Raw genomic sequence first — 16,871 nt, forward strand, 5'->3', positions numbered from 1 at the left:
CTAGATTACACTCTTTGACCAAGCGTCAAACATTTGTCACTTTTTGACAGATAAAAATTTGGTAAATACAGGCTTAAGTAATGTGAATGTGGTAAAAGCGAAAATTACGGATTAGTTTTTGCGGTACATCGTTTTCTGCAGGTGAACGAACAGACAAATTCTTCCGAGCTAGACTAAAACTACACTTTTTATCTCTTTTGTTGCCCGCGAAAAGTACACAGTTTAGTTTGAAAACACTAACAATAAATACGAATGCTGTCAAATACCATACAAAAAGGCTTAAATTGTTCGTTCGTTTTCAATCTGCAGAAAACGTGTTGTACTGCCACAAAATAAATTTGACGTTTGGTTGCTTTAATTTACATCCTCACATATTTCTACGTAATGTTGAATGATTCATGTCAAAAACTCAACCCCGTGGTGTCGGCCTTGTTTCCTGAAGCTGCCGTAAAAGACAGTGGCGCTAGTCTCATCTATGTTTTTTAAGGTTTATTCACACAGCAGTGTTAGCATGACGAACGAAGCATAATATATGTTGTACAGGGTTATGCGCTCGAATCAATTTAATCATTCAAAAAAAAAAAAGCTTAGCTTAGCTTTGTAAATGTTCAAAAGTAGCGTTGATTTACTATCTCATTAACACATACGTTGAGATGTTAATCCTTAAATCATCGCGCGATGTCAGCTGCCTGCAAGAAACACCGCCGTTCAAAATCGGCAAGAATAAACGTTGTGTACATTCTGTAATAATGGAACGCGTTCATTTTTTGTTTCATCAAGGAAAGCACTCGACATTATGTGCAATAAATACATCACCCGAAAACAACACATTAACACACTGCCGCTGATCACCGACACTGTATGCACGTATGAACACTGCTTTTTTTCGTGTTTCGATGAATCAGTTGTCAAATTGCATGTGAAATTGATCCAGTGATCCAGCTAATGCTGGCTTCACTTATGTTGTACGTTAACGTCAGTGATGCCACCGGGTTGCAAAAACTACACGACAGCATGTTTTGTTTGATGAAAAACAGTTGTGGTTTCAGAAAACGGAGTAGGTTTAATTTGATCAATGTTAACAGAGCAACATGCTCGGATAGGAACGTTTAAATTGAACTATCCCAGCAATATGTTTTTGTAGCACAGCTTGAGCTAGAAATGAAATCTATTCAAACACAATAAAAATAAACCAAAAATTAGTTACATTAAACGATTTGTTTCCGTTTCCAATTATTTTTTTCCCACTCACAATTAATAGTCTCGCCTTACCTTTATTTTTTCCTCGGTCACTCGTATTTCACCATCAATGAATCTTATTTGTTCAGTTTCAGTATTGCGCATTTTACCTTTCCAAAATATGCTCTCTTTAAACAAGTAGTAAATAGCCGAGACAATTTATTTTTCTGCATTTTGCTGGTCCATGAGCGAAGGTTCAAAGGACAGTGAAAATTGATTTTTTTTGCAGTTAGTAGAAGTGACATTCATGCAATAGTTTTAGGTGGACGAATATTTTTGACGTTTAAGAATAAAAAGCAGAATGTCTAAGGAGCAATGAAATTCATATTTATTACAATATTCTCTTGTTTTTAGATCAGTAATCACCTCAATTCCGCTATACATATTAGCTGAATGGAGAGTTTAAATTTCTAGTTACTTATACTAGTTTCGCAGTTACGCACTTACGTTGGTTCAGGCTTGATTAGTCGCTCAAGGAATATGAGCACCCCTAATTTCGTTAAACAGTGAAAGTCAGAGCATCGATATGATTGATGCGGGTGGAGAATCGTTCATAAAAACATACTTTGTTGGCAAAAGTAGTTTTAGAACTATTTTTTACCCTCTTTAAAACATTTTAAAGTTATCTCATTGAGATCTGTTCAAATTACTCGGTTAAATCGAAAAGTTGGAGCCTTCGGGTGTGCAATTGTGCCATAAATGAAACTAGTGCATTATGGTTAGTGGAACAAACGGCATTATACATAATTACAGTACCAAACTGATGGATACGCTAATTCATTTATTTTTGTTACAGGATGGTAAATTTTTACTACACACTAGCTGAAGAGAACGTTTTTGTCTTTACCAGGGCGGAAACATGAAAGTTTACAGATGCTTGGCCGTGCTCGTGCTGACTTCCTTCGTTCTAATATGGTATTATATTTTACGAGTCAACAATGAGTTCTTCAGTGGTCTGGAATCTGAAGTGAATTCAAGCTTCTCTGGAAACAGCTTTAGGTTGAGAAGGTCTGTATTTGGGAAAAACAATAATAGTAGAATATAAATATGCATACTCATCAACTAGAAACTAATAAAAACGTCTCTTCCAGTGTTCCACACCCTGTTGTCAATGGAACGGAAATAGTAATAGTAGTAGTGGCCTGCGGGGAGCGACATAATGAAGCACTGAATATGATTAAGTCAGCACTCATGTTTAACAGAAATCAGTTCCCGATAAAATTTATCGTAGTTGCCGAAGAACAGCTGAAGCAAAATTTTGTGGAAAAGTTAAATGACTGGCAGGATATCAACGATCATGTTTTCACGTACGAGATACATTCTCTAACATTTCCTGCAGCCAATAAAGATGAATGGAAAAAGCTGTTCAAACCATGTGCAGCACAGAGGCTTTTCTTACCGGTAATAACTTTTGGTATCTCAAACTACTTAATGATTACAGTTGATTTATTGTGTTGTAGTCTTTGCTGTCTCATATCGACTCTGTATTATACGTCGATTCGGATACCGTTTTTCTTTCTCCGGTTCATGAACTGTGGTCCAAGTTTCGTAGCTTTAATGCAACGCAACTTGCCGGTATGGCCCCAGAGCATGAAGATAAAAATGCTGGTTGGTATAACCGTTTTGCGCGGCATCCATACTATGGAGATTTGGGCGTTAACTCTGGCGTTATGCTTATGAATCTCACCCGAATGCGGAAATTCCAGTGGGAACAGCACATCATGCCTATATACAAGGAATATCGGCTGAAGTTAGTGTGGGGTGATCAGGACATTATAAATATCCTTTTCCATCATCATCCGGATCGGTTATTCGTGTTTCCGTGCGATTGGAACTATCGGGCGGACCATTGTATGTACATGAATGTCTGCGAAGCTCCCGGTGGAGTCAAAATTATCCACGGAAACCGGGGCTATTTTCATTCAATGGTGCAACCAATTTTTAATTTAATTTACACTACAATCGAGGAGTACGCTTTCCGAACAGATGTTCATTCTAACTTTATTCGTACGATCGAAGATTCGTTAGTATTGCCAAGCAATTCAAATTGTGATAAACTGCTGGACAAGTTTTTGCAGGATCCGAAGAAGTATTTTAAGCAGAATCAGTACCTTGAGGATACATAGCACGACCAGTGGCGGTGATCAGCCTGAGGTTGGTGAGGGTAGAACGCAGTCAGATAAAGAAATGTTCGATTAATGAATGAGTTGATTAATTGGAGAGCTGGTGATCTTAGCGACGAAAGTAAACGGACAAATCGGAAACAATGATTTCTGCATTCATTTACAATGCACAGCAATGACAAGATTTAAAAACTCGCGTTAGTTTATTTTTTTTTATTAGCGATAGTTTCAGTGGTTTATATTGTTTTCGAACAATCGCTGCTGTGTTTAAAAGTATTCCAATCTAGTGTCTAGAGTGCTAGCGATACTGTCAATCAAATGTTAGGTTTCATCGAAAATTTTAGTCATTAGGTAGATACTAATGTATAACTTCATATTGTAATATTTCTTGTGTAAATAGAACTCAGTTTTTTTCATTTTTAAAAAAAATCACGCTCTTTTATTCAACTACAAATGGATCTTTAGGATCCTGGTTCATATAGGTGAAATAGAGTAGAAAAAATAGCGGTCTGTCTGTATTGACTTTCCTGGTCTCAAGCATCTCGGTTGTAGGTTATCCTTGTTTGCTTGCTGGTAAATGTTGATTGGTGGTTTCAGAGGCGCCGATATAGTTCGTATTGGTTTTCTCATCAGCTTCTCTGCCTGTCGTGACTGACCATCGAGGTCGGTTGTTGGAATGGAACGGTATACAGCGAGGAATGTTACCAAAGCTTCTTCCAGACATTTTAATTCCGAACAAATTTTCTTCAAGCTTTTCCTGGCACAGAAACAGTTGATTTCCATGGTGACACACTTGCGTCGTTCTTCACGAGGTTCATTCATCGTCAATCAATCGTGGTATTTCCCTTCAGGTTGACAAGGCGTTCATGCTCATCAATTAACGAATGGAGAGTGATCGGTGATTCAGGCTTCTCGTTCTCTAGCATGAAAAGTAGTTTTGCCCGGACATCCGCATATTTTGTGGCTTTCAATCCGCTGTCGAAAATTAGGCACCTTAAATGGTCCGGTGTTAGCTTCTGAAACTGAAAATCTTCACTAGCTCGATTGGTGTCGCCGCCGTAGCTGATAATAATTTCGCTGGTAATAAATAACGCTTCCGGAACGTTGACGTTTAATACCCGACGATTATTGACAATCTTGACTGTGTTTTCAAATTTTCCTTGAAACGAATTCAAAGGTTCTTGGGAAGCTTTGGCAGGATTTTGTTGAGATAGCGGCTGTGCAAATATGTGTGTAGCTTCCGGAGGATTAGACGTACCTTCGTCGCATCATTCAGCTGTCTTGCTTCGTTCTCAAAGAAGTCGCCCAAGCAGCAAAATTTGTTTCGATTATGAACTTTGTGCATCACAGCAACAAATTCTTATGCGAAATTAAATTGCAGTTACATCTCAGTTTCTTATACAATGACAAAAAAAGCGCAGGAGGTGGAGCCAATTGCAACATTTTCATTGTTTCAACACAAGTTTCAAGAATGAAACCGCAATGTGTATGAACTAATGCATAGAATTTAATAACAACATGGTAAATGCTGCATGGTAAAATTTCAGCTACGAATATGCATCGTAACAGCAACTAGGGCGCAATAGAAACTTCGTGGCGTTGTGGTAAGATTGTAAAACGGCAAATGGTCAGAATGGAAAGAGATCGTCTGTATAGCGATTTATCTTTGATTATTTCCAGAAACTTGAGGATTCAACTCCAGTTATCAATTTCTATTCACTTTTCTCGTTTGTACTATTTACGTCATTTGCTGTAGAAACACTTGCAAGTTCATGGCTCAGTTTTAAATATTGCTTCCCTTATCATTCTAATTGTCTTTACCAGTTTTAATTTTGCTTCTTCAATTCAGCAGTACTCAGCGTGATAATGAAATTCAAAGCAATTTATCTAGGGATACCATCTGGTCAGAGGTACAAATCAGGACATATATTTTTTCGGCACAAATTTGATCCAAATTATTTTTATTCTGGTTTAAACTGGTGGTATGTGATTTGCACTTCAAAATGCTATTCTGTTGTTAATTTATTCAACATGTATCCTGAACGATCCAATTTTATCAAGCAACTTTGAAGTTTTAGGAATTTGTATGTCCCCAAAAAATTCAGCACACGTAAACTGTTTAAAATTAAATATAAAACTTGTCAAATGATTAACAATATTCACTTTACTCAGGCTTAACCAAAGAAATAATTTACGCAGTGAGCGTTGTGTGGTCAGGTATCGAGATTTATTTGAATTATCCACATTATTGAACATGTATCAAGATAGACAGGTCATCTAATCCCCCAGATATTTCAAAAATAATGCAGATTTTTCCTGATTTTGGGACCGATTACAGGTAACGAGGCGAGCAATTTGCCTCGCCTAGAGTCACTGACGAGCAAAATGTTGTATTAGGAAACGCGAGTGAAACTTGGCTGGTGACAGCTGAGTGGAGCAGTTTCGCAGACGAGCTACTCGTCCGAGATCCAGCTGACTCATCATCTGTTATATCTAAATTGGTCAGGCGAGTAACTCGCTGCTCACCTTGTTGACTGTAGTAGGCGCCTTTATTTCCCTTAGCCCGCAAAACGGTCATCACTTTAAATTTTACAATTTTATCTCATAAAATGTTACTTTAAGATGTCTTTTTGTTTTTATAATTACCAACGACGAATTCGAACTGGCAACCAGAAATGAAAAAAGATAAATACTGGGCAATCTCCAACTATTTCTAATATCAGGCAACATTCACGTTTCTGTTAAAAACTTACCGACTTGTGCCTTGCAATATAAGCATGGTGATTGAAGATATTTGCATGTCTTATAAAAATCAGGACAAATGCTAGAATATGAAAAATAAATCAGGACACCCAAATATGATCTCAAAATCAGGACATGTCCTGCTAAATCCGGACGGATGGTATCCCTAAATTTATCACATTTCGTTGTAGAGACACACAGTTTTTGGACGACTTTTAGTCCAAGTACCCAAAAGTTACAACGCAGTAAATAACCTCATCTCAAAAACAAATATAGGGCGAACGATCGAGCAAAAGTTGCTGTTACATGGCTTCAAAACACGACAGCAACTTTTAGAAGTATTTTTGTGTGTTTGTTTTTTGTATCTCGCAAGCATCACGTTGGCAACCTATATGCTCCACCCACTAGATCTATTCAGTGACGGTTAGGTTTTCAAATGCCGTTTACACGTTTCAACAACAAATCCAACCTCGCGAAATACGTTGTTGGTGTGAAGATTTTTGAAGCAGCGATGCAACTTTAGTTGTTGCTTGTTTCTTTAAAATTTCATCGTAGTAACAAAAAATGTTTCCTAAAACCTCGGAATTTCATCAGTGCAACAAATGATCACAATTTATTTTATTTATTCATTTATTTTTTTTTTTAAGGGAGGATTTGTTAGTAGCTTAAGTATTTATGATAAATATTAGTAAATAATGAGTATGTGTGTCCAATCACAAATGGTGACTTCTCAACACTGTTAGAAATTTGTAATTTTAATTGTTAGGATTTGTTTGCTTTCGCAATTAGGACTTATCATTCGTAGGGATTTAAACCTACTTGTCAGAAAAGGGGAAGAAAACTTACAACTAACTTAATTGCTAACTTATTGGCTATAAAGAGAGCTTATCGTAGCAATTGAGGATTGCAACGATTTTTGTCGAAAATTGTTAATAATTTTATTTGACATAGCTTCTAATGGTTCAACACCAGTAAGTCTATGTAATTCGAGTGTACCAAACCAAGGAGGACGCTTCAAAATCATTTTCAGAATTTTATTCTGAATCCTTTGGAGCGTTTTCTTCCTTGTTGAACAGCAACTTGACCAGATCGGTACAGCATAAAGCATTGCTGGTCTAAAAATTTGTTTGTAAATCAAAAGTTTGTTCTTTAAACAAAGTTTAGAATTCCTGTTAATAAGAGGATATAAACATCTCGTATATTTGATGCACTTGGCTTGTATACTCTCAATGTGCTCTTTGAAAATAAGTTTTTTATCATAAATTAGTCCCAAGTACTTAACCTTGTCGGACCAACTTAAAATAACCCCATTCATCTTGACAACGTGATTATTGTTTGGCTTGAGGAAAGAAGCCCTAGGCTTATGAGGAAAAATTATCATTTGAGTTTTAGAAGCATTGGGAGAGATTTTCCACTTTTGCAAGAAGGAAGAAAAAATATCTAAACTTTTCTGCAATCGACTGCATATGACACGAAGGCTTTTTCCTTTTACGGAAATGCTTGTGTCATCGCAGAACAATGACTTTGTGCATCCTGGAGGCAAATCAGGAAGATCTGAAGTGAATATGTTGTAAAGGACTGGACCCAAGACTGAACCTTGAGGTACACCTGCTCTGACAGGAAATCTATCAGATTTTGAATTCTGATAGACAGCCTGCAGAGTTCGATCAGTAAGATAATTTTTTAAAATTTTGATTAGGAAAATTGGAAAATTAAAAGTTTGCAATTTCGCAATCAAACCTTCATGCCAAACACTGTCGAATGCTTTTTCTATGTCTAAAAGAGCAGCTCCAGTGGAATAACCTTCAGATTTGTTAGCTCGTATCATATTAGTAACTCTGAGCAATTGATGAGTTGTGGAATGCCCATGGCGAAATCCAAACTGTTCATTTGAAAAAATTGAATTTTCGTTGATGTGTGACATCATTCTGTTAAGAATAATTCTCTCAAACAGTTTACTTATTGAAGAAAGCAAACTGATTGGTCGATAACTTGAAACTTCAGCTGGGTTCTTATCCGGTTTTAAAATGGGAGTAATTTTTGCATTTTTCCATAATTTTGGAAAATATGCAATTTTGAAGCAGCAATTGAAAATTTTCACTAAAAATTCCATTGTGCTCTCAGGGAGATGTTTGATTAGTATATTAAAGATTCCATCGTCACCAGGTGCTTTCATATTTTTGAAATTTTTAATAATTGATTTAATCTCATTCAAGTTAGTTTCAATTATTTCTGCAGGTAAAAAATTCTGGGAAGAAATTAAATCAAATTGACGTGTGACTTCATTTTCAATTGGACTCACAAAATTCAAATTTGAGTTATGAACACTCTCAAACTGCTGAGCAAGTCTTTGAGCCTTTTGTTCATTGGATACAAGAAAACGTTCACCATCTTTTAAAACTGGAATAGGCTTTGAAGGTTTCTTAAGAATCTTCGACAGCTACCAAAATGGTTTTGAATATGGTTTCAATTTTTCAACTTTAGTCTCAAAATTTTGATTTCTCAGAAGAGTAAATCTATGTTTAATCTCTTTCTGTAAATCTTTATAAATAGTTTTAAAAACAGGGTCACGAGAACGTTGATATTGACGTCTGCGGACACTTTTCAAACGAATTAGAAGTTGAAGATTTTCGTCAATTATTGATGAATCAAATTTCACTTGAGCCTTTGGAACAGAATAATTCCTGGCATCAACAATTGCACATTTTAATGCTTCCAAAGCGGAATCAATATTCACTTCGTTTTGCAAATCAAGCTCATTATTGAAATTTCTCTCAATATGAGTTTTGTATCTTTCCCAATTAGCCTTGTTATAATTAAAAACAGAGCTCATAGGGTTTAAAACTGATTCATGTGATAAAAAAAAAGTTATTGGAAGATGGTAAGAATCAAAGTCAGCATGTGTGATCAAATCACTACATACATGACTTTGATCTGTTAGCACCAAATCAATTGTTGAAGGGTTTCTTACAGAAGAAAAGCATGTAGGACTATTCGGAGACAAAATAGAATAGTATCCTGAAGAACAATCACTGAATAAAATTTTGCCATTGGAATTACTTTGAGAATTATTCCATGAACGATGTTTAGCGTTAAAATCGCCGATTATGAAAAATTTCGAACGATTTCTGGTGAGTTTTTGTAAATCACCTTTAAAATAATTTTTGTGCTCGCGTGTGCATTGAAATGGTAAATATGTTATTTTTTTATTATGTTTCAATTGTTGCTTGGGTCCTAATAGTGGTTAAACTAGCGTTCGAACGTTAATCTGTTTTTTTCATCGAAGACAAACTTGGTGATGTTCGATGAATGGGACTCCAAAATCTTTTTCGGCGTTTGATGTCGAGATTGCTGCTCATGGGCGTAGCCAGAATTTCAAATAGGGGGGGGGGGGGGCAAGCTCTTCAAAATTTTAGAAGTAAAATAATGGTACACTAAGGTCGCTTTTTACGCGGGTTTTTTTACGCGGTTTTTTTTACGTGGATTCTGGAATTTACGCGGTTTTTACGCGGATTTCGAAATTTACGCGTTTTTTCTACGCGGATTCCGGAATTCACGCGTTTTTTTACGCACACGTATCCCCCGCGAAAAAGCGATTGTAGTGTGTTTTGAAAAATAGAAATAAATACTAGTCTTTAGTGATTGTTACATCAAGGCAACCAGTTGTCCTTAACATCAGAGTGGAGAATTTGATTATTCTTTGTCCAACCGTGAATATAAATAGATGTTTTTTACTAAAAACTCTTAAGTTCATTCAAACCTTCGGACATATTATTTTGGTGACGAGGATCTCAAGAATCCACGAACATGGCAGAAGATAGAGTTGATCAGCAACTGCAACCGGGAATTCAAGATATGATTCACAAGATGACCCAAATTTTACAGTGGATAGTGGTCCAGCAGCAGCAGCGTCAGTATCAAACCCCGGAGCAGATTTTGGAGTCCCTCTTTTCGAACATCTGCAAATTCTGCAATTCTGCACCAATGTCAACATTTAGGGGGGTTAGGTTGGGGTTTAGTGTTAGGGGCCATCCACATACCACGTGGACAGATCTTGAACGATTTCGACACTACCCTCCCCTTTCTCCCCCGTGGACAACTGCTCATATAAATTCTAAAAAAATTGTAGGACCGTGGACATTACACAGCACCCCCCAACCCAAGCTGTCGTGCTATGTAGATGGCCCCTTACTGAGAATTTCGTGTCAAATCTGTAGAATTTATTTGGTATTTTTTTCACTCTGGGATTTTTCAGCACAATATTAAAAACACCAAGCATTTGAGTATTTGGAATACAAAATTTTTTAAAGGGATATATCTATTAGGGTGGAGAATCGTTATATGGAAAAAACGAAATTTGATAGCAGAAAGCCAGAACCAAGTTTTTTTTGTTCTGTTTGGGGCCCCAAACAATACTGAATTTATTGCAAGTCGATTGGTTCTGTCTCCGCTTGGCGCATTGCATTTTAAATTTATATGGAGATTTGTATGGAAAAACCAACTTTTTTGCATTTTCCATTCTAAAGAGTTTAAAATGGCTCAAACCATAGGTTTCATGACTTCAAACGGTAGGTTTTTTGATGCCTAACAACTTGGCCGAAGACACAAAAAAGCTAGGGTGAGCCAAAAAAATACTAGAGCTGTTCAAAGTTGATTATGTCGAAATTTATGTTGCAAACCATTTTTTCTGCCAACACTGCCAGTGTACCGGCGTCAGTCAGATTTCCATCAGAAGTTACCTCTGAAACACGTTGTAGATTCTATCTACGCCTAGAATATTGACCTAAATTTGTTTACTTGAACCAGCTGAGTGTATAAACTCGTTACGACAGGTTACTTCTGATGGGAATCCTGCTGATGCCGGTACATTGGTAATGTTGGCAGAAAAGAAGATTTTCTGCATTTAAATAGACATACTCAACTCTGAACAGCTATAGCTCTTCTTATGGACATCCTAGCTCTTCAGTGTTTTTGGCAAAGTTATTAGGCATCTAAAATACTATACTTTTACTTAATGTAGTGCATTACTAGAGCATTATTGAGCTCTCTAGAAAGGTAAATGCAAAAAAGGTAGGTTTTCCCATATAAATTTTCATACAAATTTGAAATGCAATGCGCCAAGCGGAGACAAGACCAATCGACTTCAGGTAAGTTTAGGGTTGTTTGGGATCCCAAAAGGAACCAAAAAAACTTGGTTCTGGAAAATCGATCATTTTTCCTCACCCTAATATCTATAGTTCACAGGCATACTTTTTTCTGACCGGAAACAGACCAGATACCAGAAAATTATAAAATGATGTCCGCTTCCAAAAACTGGTAATTTATATTTTGAAACGGGCGGCAGTTTTGGGAGCGCAGTCTTTTGAATAAAGGTAGAACTGACGCATGATAGTGTGTGTGCTGGCGATGCGAATGCAATTCGAACGCACAGGCAGGATCATCACATATGCACACAATGTAGGCTGACCAGACGTACCGTTTTTTCGACTATTTTTAACCGTCCCGTCTTTTTGCCATTCTGTACCGTTTTCGGATACTCCTTGAAAAATTCTTAAATAAAGCTTTGCATTGAAATCTTTTTAAATGGAAAATAAGTTTTCAAGCAGCCAGGACTTTTTAAATACTACTGAGTACATTTTGTGCCTTCCTGATAGCACCGCATCACTGGAAAAGACATCTCCTATCGTGAACTGACGATGAACGACGTGAAAGTCGCGATTGAATGTTGAGATCATGATAATTGTTAGTCAAAATCTCGATCACCCATTTGTCCCGTTTTCATCCCGAGAAAATCTGGTCAGCCTAACACAATGTCTTCGTAGTGATGTAATTACCAACTCTTTCATAATAAGCTTACACCTTTAATAGATAGAGGGCGTTGTTGGATTTGATGCTTGTCATTTATGGGATCGGTTGAGAAATACTAGTCTTCTTGCTATAATGTTTTTGATTGAACCAAGCTTTTCCGGACCCTAGAAACATTCTTCGTTTCCAGTATTGTTCCGTTTTCCGACTGGAGCTCCGGCCATACTTTGCGGACTCTATGTTCGTACACGGAAAACCTCCATCGGACAAGAGGGAACATGGATCATTTATAGGTAAGCGTTTATTTTCCTTCTTGAATGTATTCTATTATTTTTGCGGAGCAACGAAAAAACAATAAAGTGTCATGAGTTGGCAGGGAATTCGTTAAAAAAAGATTGCATTTCTTTCAGTAGATTTTCCTGCGTGATGTTGAAAATTTGCTAAACAACAAGTTAACCTTTTGTAAGGCAGTGGTAACTATATTGCCACCAACAAAAAATATTTTTTTGCGTCACTAAGAATATTATTTTAAAATTTTGTTCAATCAACAAATTGAAGGGGATGTTCCTCCTACGGTTTACTGAAGTTTGTTTTGGTTTCAGCAGTGTATTGCTTCGCATTCCAAAGAACGTCACTATGACCTTAGAGAAGAAAACACATTTTTTATAATTTTAAAAATTTCACGTTTCACTTTTTATTTAACCTTTGTGTTGTTCATTTCGCAGCAATTTTAGTTTGAAGAAATTCACTCGGTAAAGTACCTTCAAGATGCTATTTTTAAAATAAATACATATTAAGGTAACATTCGCAGTGTTTGTTTTCTTTTTGTGCTGTTTGGAAAATGTTATTTTGAGTTCAAAATTTCTACCTTCGTCGACATTGCTGCTTAGCTTTTATTGGTTTGTTGGTGAGTATGAAAGAACAGCTTCTAGTTCACAGATAGGTGTGGTTCATCCTCGTGGCAATTACGATGAGGACAATGTACCATTGCTTAATCATGGTGCGTTGTTTGTGGAAGAAAGCTTTCTGGTAAAGCTTACGGGTGCTGAGTTCGAGGAGATGCTCTTACGCTTATCTAGTGGACCTTTCTATGGAGAATTATAGACGGATTCCTGGATTTGTGGCAGCTACATAATTCAGTAGTTCTTCTGAATCTTCGCACACGAACGGTTTCTCGTGGTAGCAGGCAACGTCATGCCATCCGATGCCATCGTTGTATACGTTATTAAGAACTGAAAGGCAGGACTCGGTCGTTTGGTTGATATCGAACTCGGCATTGTCCGGTTGTGGGATCTTTTTGTGGCCTGATTTACTCCATGGGTTGTAGCCCCAGCCGTTGGGGATCTTGTTGGTGGCTTGGATCTTCTCGCGGTTGTTGGACCAGAACCATCCGTAGACGTTCTTCGGCTCCAGATCGGGCCGGTTTTCGCAGCCCTTAAAGTCACACAAGCGACCAGCTGTCCAGATGTACGGAATGTCGTTCTGCTGAATCAAACGGAAGATGAGATTGTTCTCTTCCTGTGTTTCGAGTGACACCAGGTCCATGCAATATTCACGGCAAATGTTACGCCCGTCCAGCCAGTCGACGCGTTTGTCGGCCAAAGCTGGTACGTGGGCACTGTAGAAATAATTGTGTCCACGGTAGTTGAACGCTTTCGTACCTGTAGAGAGCAAAATTTAAAAAGGCGATTTAGATAATGTTAAAAAAATATATAAATATTTCGGTTAAACCCTATCGTACGGTTTGACACAAAATAACAGAAATGTCTTGTGAGAATAGAAACAGAAAAAAAAACAATTAATCAGGTTAAGTTTTTCTCACGTAACAAAAAAGCAGATGCTGATACAATAATCCCTACTTCAGGATAAGGTAACAACATGCAAACGCCATTAGGCTTTGGTTGCACAGAAGATTTCGCATCATCAAAATTGTACCACAATTGGTGAGAAAAATCGCCCTCGCTGCAGTTGCTCTACCGCTGTCACGAAAAGATAAAACATTACTTTACTCAAGCTTGGAATGGAGCAGCTTAATCATATTTCGCTCGAGCTCACGGTAACCAGTGAATGCACCAACGATTAAACGAGTGATTAATGTGGAATTAGCCATCGCTTGAAACGTGGCTGCCTACGGGTTTGTTTTTTCAAGAATTATGTGGGAACGATTGGACACTCTCGGCGCGGTATAGTTTTTGATGGCAGAGTTGAGAAATTTCGCTGAAAAGCTGCTTCTTGAGCCACACGGCTGCTCGATGATCCGAACAACGACTGTGCTTCTTGTGCCATAGCCAACAATAGCACTGCCTACTCGGGCGGTTGAGACCGGAGATTGGGACAGCGAAATGAGTTCTTGAAGTAATAATAAATGGTTTTATGTCTGCAATCGACTTGACAGTGAAAGTCGGGGAAGTGAAGAAATAGCAGAAACAAAATAAATTTACCCCGTGAAATTGTTGATAAAATAGGTACTGCATTAAACATAAATTCGCATGTTATTTTTCTTAACATGCTTTACAATATGTACAACAGACAATCCACAATTGTAGTAACGGTAAAAATTATGACTCTTAGTCATGAAACAAACATTGTTCATATGTTGTTTTCTTCTCAGTTTATGGTACATACCATTGGAGATTTATTACAAAAATATTGTACATACTTTCGGTATTTTGTGTAAAAAATAATAGATACCAATGTTGTTTTTGTCATTGCTACAATATCGCCTATAAAATCATTCAAGTCAAGTCTTGATGGTTTCAGGTTGTTGATTAACGGTTGTAAAAACTATGTCAATGAGTAAACTCTGAGAAGTAAAACACAATGGTACGTGAGCTGCAACCGTAACGTTGCGAACTAATCATAACACAGAACGAATGCATAATGAATTAGAATATAACGAGGGTAAAAATATGGCCTGGAATATAGTTTGGCTCATTTAAAAGCAGCGAATAGATGTAGGTAGACACAAGCAAAATTCAAATAAAGAATGAATTAAGAAAAACGCAGAACATGCAAGCAAAATAACAAATTAGTTAAACGAAATTTCCAGGCAAAATAATTACATATCAATTCAATGTTACAACATTAAAATAATTGTATATGTATTTTGTTATGTGCGTTTTTATTATATTTTTGGTGGATACATACTATGTTAATAATGCTTAAATTTCAAATTTTATTGCACCAAATTAATTCTTTATCAAAATCTAATTTTCTTAAGAAAAACCATGCGAAAAAAAGGCTCATTCCAAATTGGTAGCTATCGAGGTTGAATGGCGCGAAGTATTTTTACAGTACTTTGAGCAGTGAGACAATGCTACCTCCCCACTTCTCCGAACAGCTAGAATAAGATTCATCAAATCAGGTATTCAACTTGAACACTGAGAAACAACAACATGCTTGCAAGTTTTCAAATGTGAACCAAGGTTACTGGTTTTACTGCGCTTAAATCCTATGAGCATACAATTATGCTACTGACTACCCATGGAGATGTTGTTGTTGTTGTTGTTGTTGCTACTGCTGCTGTTTTATGTATCTGCTGTCGATACTGCTGTCGAGAGGATTTTATTGAGAGCTTCTGTGATGAATAGTATTTCTTTATATTTAGCGGGGCAATAATAAAATTGTTTACTATTGACATGGTAAGTTATGAAGTTTCAGTGAAGGAAAGGTCGTATAAGTGTTAAATAGATCAGATGTGATTAATTTGATGTGCTCAACTGGGAAACATAAGCCTCTAATCGAAAATAAAAAGTTACAGATATTTTAGTATAGAATAGCGAAAAGCTGCTTGTGAATGTTGATCATGATAGAAACATACAGATTGCAGGATAATGAAAAATCCGAAATCTATGGATGGGAATAATGATGTAGTGATTAACATAAAATAATCTGCACATAACAAAATAATTTGAATAGCGTTTTTAAGGAGTGTATCAAAAATTAGTTATAAACATATTCAGACCACCTATTCACTAATGCGTGAACGCGCGCATCTGTGCTCACTTTTATGTAGTATCTTGATCTGTCAAGAGTCAACCAGCGCTTTGTTCGAAATTTTCGTTACATCCAAAATGTCGCGAATTAAAAAGGAGGTTAAAGTCCGTGTCTTGGACATTTGGATGCGAGAGTAGCGCATTTCGATGAACGAAGTGGCGAACCGTTTCGGCATTCATTTGGCGAACGTGAAATCCATCATCCATAAGCTTGGAGAACACTATAAGTTCGATATTCGCCAGGAAGAGACAGAAAACCAGGACCATCTGACCCTAACCTAGGCCGGAAGGTAATCAACCAGAATCGATCGTCCACACGGGATTTGGCGAAAAAAGCTGAGACATCGTATAGCGAATCAAGAAGCAGAACAATCTGAATATATACAAAAAGTAGAAGAGCCAAAACCAGAGCCCGGAATCTGTGCATTGGAATGTGCAGAAGCCAGATGCATGCTTATCCGGTACCAGAATTCTAGACTGTAACTGTTGGCAAGGATGTGAGTGACCATTAGAAGTCGGTTGAGGTGGAAAAGTTTGCACTGGTTATTGGGTATTAAAAAGGTTTTTTTTTCATGAAAATTTACCATTACAATCAAATTGTTATGCTTTTTTTCTAAAGGAATGTAATTGTTACAATACCTAACTCCTCCCGAAGCTTTTGTCGTGATGTTTCGAGTACTTCTGGTGTTCATCGCTTCCAGCTTATTCTCTGGTAATTTCAGTATGAAAATATGAAAAACACATTCTACTTTTGCGAAACACCATTAAAGATAGCCTGATGAACGACTTTTGCTATAAACGTCAAGCGGAGAACACGTGTTTTTCACAAGCGGCTTAAATCTCAAGATTCTCAATAAATCGAATACGGATAAAGTGGCTTCTACGATTATAGTTAAACACATTCAATAGTACTTGAAATATAAACAGCGGTAAACTATGGCGGATCCTAATGATCCAGGAGGAGGTA

The 16,871-nt window shown here is 37.0% G+C and overlaps 2 protein-coding genes across 2 annotated transcripts in view; one reads left to right on the plus strand and one right to left on the minus strand.

Annotated features, from left to right (window-relative positions):
- Positions 1-1,751: 1,751 nt before the first annotated feature.
- LOC129727975 (glucoside xylosyltransferase 1) lies at positions 1,752-3,783 on the plus strand. The gene is made up of 4 exons (XM_055686304.1): positions 1,752-1,957; positions 2,036-2,247; positions 2,331-2,640; positions 2,700-3,783. The coding sequence occupies exons 2-4, from the start codon at positions 2,099-2,101 to the stop codon at positions 3,363-3,365; spliced, it is 1,125 nt and encodes a 374-aa protein (XP_055542279.1). The 5' UTR covers positions 1,752-1,957; positions 2,036-2,098; the 3' UTR covers positions 3,366-3,783.
- Positions 3,784-12,565: 8,782 nt separating this feature from the next.
- LOC129726965 (uncharacterized) overlaps positions 12,566-16,871 on the minus strand; it is a 32,283-nt gene continuing 27,977 nt past the window's right edge. The window contains exon 3 of the mRNA XM_055684289.1: positions 12,566-13,570. Within this exon, the coding sequence (XP_055540264.1) occupies positions 13,008-13,570 (563 nt within the window). The 3' untranslated portion in view covers positions 12,566-13,007. The remainder of the gene's footprint in view (positions 13,571-16,871) is intronic.

The sequence above is a fragment of the Wyeomyia smithii genome, chromosome 3, assembly GCF_029784165.1.
Source record: "Wyeomyia smithii strain HCP4-BCI-WySm-NY-G18 chromosome 3, ASM2978416v1, whole genome shotgun sequence".
NCBI lineage: Eukaryota > Metazoa > Arthropoda > Insecta > Diptera > Culicidae > Wyeomyia > Wyeomyia smithii.

What these genes read in the sequence shown, in the direction of transcription:
- LOC129727975 (XM_055686304.1), top strand. Translation starts at nt 2,099, where the DNA reads ATGAAAGTTTACAGATGCTTGGCCGTGCTCGTGCTGACTTCCTTCGTT. An exon ending in AACAGCTTTAGGTTGAGAAG is followed by an intron (nt 2,248 to 2,330) that starts GTCTGTATTTGG and finishes CGTCTCTTCCAG; the next exon opens with TGTTCCACACCCTGTTGTCA. An exon ending in CACAGAGGCTTTTCTTACCG is followed by an intron (nt 2,641 to 2,699) that starts GTAATAACTTTT and finishes ATTGTGTTGTAG; the next exon opens with TCTTTGCTGTCTCATATCGA.